Below are 8752 nucleotides of genomic sequence, written 5' to 3' on the forward strand. Positions count from 1 at the left end.
GGATCTTCTGTTACTGCTACGTTCCACACGCGTTCAACTGCGCATGCAACAAGTCCACAATGTTCCCAAATGCAGGAAAGGGACATGGGACATGTCATTACACTCTTAGCTCTGTCACTGACAAAGGAATTTGAACTCCTGAGCAATTTAAGCCCTTTCAACTTGTTCCTTTTTCTATATAACGGGGGTGACAAGTCTTCATTCAGTCCTTGAGAAGATTAGACAAGACACGCATGCGACTTGCTTGGCACATCACAGTCACATCTCCCTTACACTGCAGCATCCCCGTGACAATGCCTACCTCCTCCATTCCTGTACCCACACTAGGTAGGAAGCAATAGGAGAGGTTTTGTCGAATCTTGTTACCCCACTCACTCCACTGGACCCTTCTCATTGCGTTAATGGCAACAAGGAGATAGGCTAGTACTAAAAACTTGGAGCTGGGAAGAATTTAGTCTTCCATCAACCTACTTTCATTAGCATCATCGGTTGGTGCAGGAGGTCTGGCCCACGGGCCTGCAGATATCTACACTAGCAGGTCTCAAAAGGCTTCTCTCCAATCAACAAAGGAAAAGAGCTGAGCAGTTAGGGAAAGGCCTCACCACAAAAGAAAGGGGAAAAGGAGGACTTTGGATGGAGAGGACTCCACCAGCCCTCACAGAAATAGCCAAGGCTGGTCCCTACCCACTTCTCTCCTTACCTTCTTCAGTATTCTCCAGCCCAAAAGCCTAGAGCAAACTAGCCTAGAATGTAAATCAGGCCCCATCGGCAGGAGTCCGGGGAAGGAGAATCCAGGGCAAACCGAAGCAGGCACATGGGTGTCTGCAACCTCCCAGCAATCTCCCTGGAGACAGTCTGGATGCAGTCGAGAGCTCAGAGGAATGGAGAGACCCAAGGCTCACGAGGTATCCAAGCACACAAGTTCTGAAAAGAGAAAGCTCTCATGTCGAATGCCTATCAAGCAAGACAACCAAAGAGAGGAATTGCCGCTGGGCAGGGAACTCCAAGCTTGTCTGTCTTTGCAGGGGTTTTTCTGGTTCCCAGTTTTAAAGTGTGGCTTGGGGACAGTGGGTCATTTAATTAAACATTGCCAGGGCTTGCCTGAGGTTGCCAGGGAGCTAGTGGCTTACAGTTCCTACCATGCCACAGTCCCGTCAATGCTCTATACCGAGATGAACTGAATTCTTGTGTTGACGAAGAAGGGAGAAGAAGCGGGTTAGAGCTGACATGAAGGAAATCCAATGTGCACCGACAAGCTCCCCGGCAGGCCTAGCCTTTCTAGGAAGTCGCCCCATGCCTTCAGCACCCCAGCCTAGGACTTGGCACGGAGGAGAGGGGTGCCTAGGAAAGTGATCTTGATGCAGGGAAAGAGAAGATGAAACGAAAGCAGTGTGGATGTGAAACACACACACACACACACACACACACACACACACACACACGGGCATCTTTAAAAGGACTCAGGCTGGAGGAGATGGTGCACACCTGGAATCCAGCACTTGGGAGCCTGAGACAGGCAGCTGGCTGGTTTGAGACCAGCCTGGATAAATACCTAGACCATATTTTTAAAAGAGAGTGCAGAGGCAGAAGAAACAGCTCAGTGGTGGAGTACCTGCCTAGGGTCATGGCTACTTCTCAGCCTCAGACATAAAACAGAAGCAGCTCTAGCGCCTGAGCGAGCGACCTGCTGTAACCACGAGGCAATAGGTAACTGCCCCTGAGAAGAGCCAGCAGCAGCCAGAGCGTGGGGAGGGGCTTCTGTTCCTCATTCCAGGTTCTCCAGAAGTTAGTTCACTTTTGTCTAGAGCAACTTCTGCGCCATGAACGCTCCTAGAGAGAGCCCCAGTAAATCGAAGATTAACACTCTCCCCTCACCTCACCACCCCCCCCGCCCCGCTGCCGCCCAATTACAACAGGCAGGGGTGGGGTGGGGTGGGGGCCTGTCCATCACTAGTGTGGCTGTCCATATGTTGCGCAGATTTCGTCTGAAATAGAAAAGCTAAACATGCTGTTTTATTTTGAGCAGGCCTGGAACTCCCTGTCAGGTGGCCTGCTGATCCCACCTCTGGGGCTCAGCTGCTCCCTACACACACCTACATACACACACACACACAGACACACACACACACACACACACACACACACACACACACACACGTGCCCTCCAACTGAGGCCTCCCTTTTTACTTCCACACCCTCCCTCCACCTGAAAGCAAATGACATCTTCCTATTCTCGGGCCACACTTAATCCTTTCTCCCCATGTCCCAACATTCCTCTTTATTTTCTCTTCCTCTCACTCTCCCAGTTCTTCTTCCCCGCTTTCTTTATCAACGTGCAAGCCAGCCAGATGCTAAAACTTCTGGAATTCTTTGCCCCAGAAAGTTTTCCTCCATCGGCCGGGGTCACACAGCTCTTGGCAAAGAGGCTGCTTGGAGTTATGATTGTGGATTACAAGAGGGAGGAACTACACCTCTTTCCCATGACATCGCCATTAGCACAGGATGTGAGGGCTTTCCTAGGAAGCTGGGCCAACCCATCCAACAGCTGTTCCCTGAGCCACACCACACCTGCTTCTCCATGCTCTGCAGTTACACCCTTGGGAAAGACCAAACAGAGTTCCAGAAACAACCGCCAGTTGAAGAGATTACCCTCTGGAGACCGAAACTTGTTCCAAGTCATCAGTTAAGCCTGGACACCCTAGACCCAAAGAAGAGAGCTTTTCCTCTCCTGGCACTAACGCCCAACCGGCACTCTAACCTCGGCAGCTCCCTTCCTGGCTAGGCACTAGAAAGGCTGCACCGGCTGGGAGATTTGTGGCAGTCTTGGTGGCAACTTGGCTTTATGGAAAGACTAGAGTTTGAAGCTTGGGGAGGCCAGAGTGGTGGCTCTTGTGCACTACTTTAGGGAAAAACCTGGGGACAGTTCCTTCTTAACCTTCCTCCCCCCTCCCTCCTTCTCTTTCTCAGTGGACAAAGAAAGCAGCTTCCCTGCCAGGCATTCCACAGCCCAGTTCTTGCCCCTCCTCTCTCCATCCACTCTGGCCTGTTGCTTCAGAGCTTAGAGTTTACAGGCAGAGAGGCACTGTGGAGGCCACCACATCCAGGATGCTCCAGGCCCGGAACCTCTGGTCCACTCTCTCAGGCCAGCACTTTCACACACTAGACTGCAATCAGAGAGGCAGGGGGGGGGGGCATAATGGGGGGTGGGGTCCCTATGCCTCTGCAAGTCTCATACCCACGAGTTGACAGGGAGAAGGCTGTGTCCAGGCCCATAGAATAGGGCCAGGGGTTGAAGGGTGGTGGTGGGGTATGGCAGGCCCCAAAGTGCTTGAGGCAAAGCAGGGTAGTAGTGTCTTGCTGACAGTCAGCATTGATAAGGGGCTGCAAAGTCTCACAAAGTCTCAGAGTTTCCGCACAAAGGGCCCACCAGGGCTTAAGGGGCAAGAGGCATCCTGCAGCTAGGCTGAAGCTGGGTTTGCATAATCGAGACACTTTATAAACTACTTACAAGGACGTTTACTTGTATGTGGTCTTGGGATCCTGAGAGGATCTAAGGAAGGGAAGCACCTGCCCTCAACACCAACCGCTGACACCAGTAAGCAAAGCTGCCCGCTGGGTGGGTCACAGCAGACCCACGAGGCTGGAGCTCTGGGGACAGAAAAGGGATGTAGGCGGCTCACCCGTGTCTTGGCGGAACTGGTTCATGGACTGCAGGTCGATGATGTAGGGCGCGAGCCGGCTGTCCACCTGGCCCAGCACCACGCTGCCCCCGGCGCGGGGACCCGCGCGCACCACCGCCTCGATGTGGTGGCTTACGGCCGGGCTGTAGGGACGCCAGCGGCCGTGCTCGTTCAGCCATTCCCACACCACCACTGCCGAGGCCAGGAGCATGGCGAGCCCGGGGTTGCGGCGCGGGGCTGCCCGCTTCCCGGGCCCGGCCTCCTGCGCTTCCTCCGGCGCCGCCGCCTCCGGGTCTCAACCGCGCCCCTCGCCCCGCGCCCCACCGCTGCGGGAAGCCTCAGCTGCGGCCCATGGGGGAGCCCGCAGCCGCGTAGGCAGCAGGACGCGGACTCCGGGGCCGCCCGCCTCCGACTGCGCGCCGCTGGGCTCCGCCGCTGCTGCCGCTGCTCGGAGGGGTCCAGCGGCTTCATGCAAAGGCCCGGCCCCGCGCACTCGCCGCCCCGCCTTGCAAAGCCACCGGGGGGCGCGCGGCCGAAGCGCGACGCCGCACCCTCCTCGCACCAGTTGCGCCTCCGGCTCCGCGGGCGCTGGCGTGGATCGCGCCGCTCGGTCACGCCCTCCGCCCTCTCTCCGCACCGAGCGCGGCGACCGCGGCAACACAGCGGCCCCTCCCTGCGGCTCTGCTCAGTGGTTTGCAGAAGGAGTCGCCCCTCCCCGGCAGCGCGCCAAGGCGAGCTCGCGCCCGCGGACGATTCTCTAGTCCCCGGGTGTCGAGAGCACGCGCGCCATCCTGGTCTCAGCGGCCACGGCCGGGCCCCAACTTTGCTGTCTCTTTAAAAAAAAAAAAAAAATGGAACTTTCTGTCTGTCTGTTTTCAGCGCAGCACGGGCCGTGTCTGCGGCGTGAACTCGGAGGTTCGCATCTCCCCCTAGCTCGTGCACGCACGGGCACACTCACACTCTCTCACACATACACACATGCACGAACGGCCCCCACGCCCTCCTGTTCTGCCTGCTATTACCTCATTCTCACCAGCGTCCTTCCCTAGCTGTCCATCAAGGATGCTGAAGCCACGCCCCCTGGCCTCTCGCACCAGCACCCTAGAGCTTCCATGCCCCCTGCTGGTCCAAAACCTCAAGTGCAGGGCAAAGGCCACACATTTGTGACCAGTGAGAGCCAGTGGCGAGGGTTGCCAGCATTCATATATGCCATCTCTGTAGAGAGCAGAGGAGTCCTTGTAGGTCCATTTCTCTATTGTTAGAGTTATAAGGCACAGGCAAAACTGATTCATCCGGCAGTGTCTACGTGAATAAAGCCATGACATAGCAGAACAAGCACAGGTTAGACTCGCTCATTTTGATCATCAGTGGCTAAAGAGGAACATAATATAAAGTGCATCCCGACTAAAGGGGATTGAAGCCTGGATTGCACATTATTGCTTTTCATGGTACCTACAGTTTCAGCTTCCGCGCTTGAGAAGCTGAGGCAAGAAGATGGAGACATTTGGGCCACATATCCAGACCAGGCCTCCGAAAGACTTAAGTTAAACATTTTAAAGAGAATTACGTATTAACCTGGTCAGTGAACACACTTTGGACCGTCACAATGGACCCAATCTGACAAAGTGACAATGGAATGTTGAGTGATTTTATATTGGTAATGAGATTATGAACATTTTTCTGGAATAGCTTTTTCAGAGTTTCATATGCTTTTTTATTTTTTATAATGTTTGAGGAGACAATCAGAAAACTTTTCCTAAGCAGTTCCCAAACTAGGAACTCCCAGGTAAAGGAAGCTTAAGCTAAGCACGGGGGGGGGGGGGGGGTGTTAAGAAATATTTAACTGTTTGAAAGACAAACAGTAAACAGGAAGAAATAAACGTTTACTTTTTGTCCATCCTGATCTTGCGTGTCATCTTGTTTTTTTCTGCCATGATAACACGGCAGGGTATCATAGCAGAATTAAAATGAGTGACAGCACAGGAGAGCATTTGCAGCCTGGATAATTTGCTAGAGGAAGTGAATCTGCAGATGCGTTTACACTAGTAATTGGTCATAATAGTTACCATCACAGGCTTGCCAGCGTATCTGTCAGGTCCTCCTAGACCAGTCACTAAGGTGGGAGTACCTAACTTAAATGGTGTGGTCAGCACCATTCCGTGGACCGCAGTTCTGGACTGAATACAGGGGAGAGTGAGAGCGGGCTGCCAGCATCCATCCATCACTCTCTTTCACTACTTGTCACACTGTGACCAGCTCCCTCAATTACTTCCCTGAGAGCATGAATGGTACCCTTGAACTATGAGTCAAACAGCAGTGTCTCCCTTCCTTCAGATATTTTATCACAGTAACAAGACTAGCAACTCACACAGCAACTGTAGTTGGAAAAATACGTCCATGAAAGGTGATTTGCAAATAACAATTTCTAATTATAAGTTTATAATAACTCTGTGCGTATCAACATCTTAAATATTTCAGATATATCCCAACCTCAGCTAATCTGAACCACAAAACCCTAAAATTCAAACAACATTCCATTTGGCTGTCCAAACTGTATCACCAAGACAGTGTCTTATGCCATAAGTGGTATAAAACTCCGTTGCCAAATGACGTCCTCAGTATGCAATGTGGTGGTTATAACGAAACCTCCCCGAGGTTTAATGGAACGAAGTCAGGCTTGAATTGCTCAATTTGGTGCTGCTTTTTTAAATGCCGCCATTGCTCCCACAAGCTTTAATGAAGATATACTTTTCCTTTTCCATGGAGTATTCATAGCCATGTGTCGCTGTGTAATAAAGCACCCTGAAATCAGCGGCTAAAAGCAGCAGCAAGCATTTCCTTTGCACCAAATGTGCAGCTTGAGGAAGGCTTCTGAGCGCACTTAGTCTGGCTCACACAACGGTTGCTCCAGGCAGCTGGAAATAACATGGCTGGGGCTGGAGTCATCTAGGCTTGCTTACTTACAGACACTGTCATCTGACAACCCAGGTAAGGCATCCTGACCAAGGACTTGAGCAACACTGATGGCCTCTTCACTGCAAAGAAGCTGGCTTCCTGCTCAGTGAGACCCTCCAGACAAAAAGCCAAAAAGAAGCTAAATTACCCATTGTTGTTTAAAATTTGTTTGAGAATCATTGTAACTAACCCTTGGTTGAAAAGACAGGTTCCACGTATCTCTTACTATCCAATTATAAATATCCAATGCTTACAAAACTATAATATACATGATTACTGATATCAACACAACTAAAATTCAGGAGTTACTATCATGATCCCTTATTGACCTATACTTGTGTTATACATTGTGTATTTTATATTTTCCAAGCAATGTTCACATATAGCAAAACAGAGATCCCTTGTGCTGCACTTCTTCCATGTTGCAGTCTTCTACCCACTCTACGTCTTTTCCACTGTTAGCCTATGATGACTGTCACCAACAGTCTCCGTATGTGTTTTGTGATTTTAAAAAATATTTCATGTGTTAAAGTGTGTATGTGTGTGTGTGTGTGTGTGTGTGTGTGTGTGTGTGTACATGAGTAGTGCAGGTGCCTGAGAAGTCCAGAAGTATTTGGTCCCCAGAAGTTGGAGTCATAGACAGCAGTGAACTGCTTGGCACAGGTGCTGGAAACCGAAGTCAGGTCATCCGAGAAAGCAGCAAGTACTCTTAGCCAGAGTCATCTCTCCAGCCCCTGATTTTGTTGTAAATGGAAACATAAACATCTAGTCTATGGAGGTTTGGAGTTTTACACTAAGCACAATGCTCTAAAGATTTACGTGAGTTATGTTTATCAGTTATGCGCTTTTTAAACTGTCAAATACTGTGCAGTGGCACCCATATGTCAGTTTGTTTTTCTGTTTACCCTTCAAAGAACTTGGACTATTATAAATCAAAGTTCTATGAACAGCCTCATTCAGGATTTTGAGTGAACAGTAAGCTCCATTTCTCTGTGATAAATATCCAGGATTATAACTTGGAAGACACTAAAGTAGTTGCACCTTTCATGTTTTAACACTGGCAGTTTTCCATTTTCTATTTTCTCTTAGCATATTTATCATCTTGTCTACACATCCTCACCAGTATCATATATTGCCAACATATTTTGTTATAGTCTTCTGACAGGTTTGTAACTTCTTGTGCGCATGCCCCCGCCTTTGTGTGTGTTTAATGGTAAGGTGTTTAGCAGTTTCCTGTGTGACTATTTGCTATCTGTATATTCTCTTTGATAAAATGTCTGTGTATGTCTTTTGCTTGAAAATAGTTATCAAATTGTAACACATCTTTCACATTCTTTTTGGAGTCTTTCCCAAAGTGAAAGTACCGCTTAGATTTTCAGCACTATGCAGAATACTGCAGTGCAAAGGGGCACTCTTGCCTCCTTCTAAATCTTACAGAGGTAACGCCTGTCTTTCATCATAACTTGATTTCATTATAGTCATCAAATAATTATAGTACCTGTGGGTGCTTCCTTTAGACTCTCTTTGTTGAAGTGAAAAAAGTTTCCTCTAGTCTGAGGGCTTTAAAGCTATAAACAGATAGTAAGTTTTATTGTATACTTTTAGCATTTATTAATAGAATCATGTGATTTTTTTCCTTGATAGGATTGCTTTTCAAATAATAAAGTGTAGATTTGCTACCCTAGGATAAGACCTATTTAGTCACAGTGTGTAATTTTAAAAACTATTGCTGAGTCCTGCTTAGTATTTCACTAAGGATTAGGGGATATGTATTTATAAAATATATTTTTTTTCTAAAAATTTTCATTTCACTTTTTTTTTCTTCTTTGTACTGTCTTTGAATGGGTTTTGGAATCCAGGTAATATGAGCTTCATTACGTACGTTGGGAAATACTCTATGAGGTTCTAATTTCCAGAAGAGGAATATGAACTCTTCTCTAAAATATGTAGGCATGAATATTTCTTTTCAGAAAAACTTAAGTTATGAAATAAATTTTCTTAGTTGTTACAGGGTAATCCAAGGAGTTGTCTTGGTTTGTGTTTTAAGGACTTTGTTCATTTCTTCAAAGTTGTAGAATGTATATGTGTACATTTCTTCACAGCCTTTTGTGTGTGTG

General features: G+C 48.6%; 1 protein-coding gene across 1 annotated transcript in view; it reads right to left on the minus strand.

Annotated features, from left to right (window-relative positions):
- Positions 1–4012, minus strand: part of Dtx4 (deltex E3 ubiquitin ligase 4) — a 32789-nt gene extending 28777 nt beyond the window's left edge. Inside the window, exon 1 of the mRNA XM_051146179.1 lies at positions 3681–4012. Within this exon, the coding sequence (XP_051002136.1) occupies positions 3681–3891 (211 nt within the window). The 5' untranslated portion in view covers positions 3892–4012. The remainder of the gene's footprint in view (positions 1–3680) is intronic.
- Between the last annotated feature and the right edge of the window lie 4740 nt (positions 4013–8752).

This window comes from Acomys russatus, chromosome 5, assembly GCF_903995435.1.
Source record: "Acomys russatus chromosome 5, mAcoRus1.1, whole genome shotgun sequence".
Classification (NCBI taxonomy): Eukaryota; Metazoa; Chordata; class Mammalia; order Rodentia; family Muridae; genus Acomys; species Acomys russatus.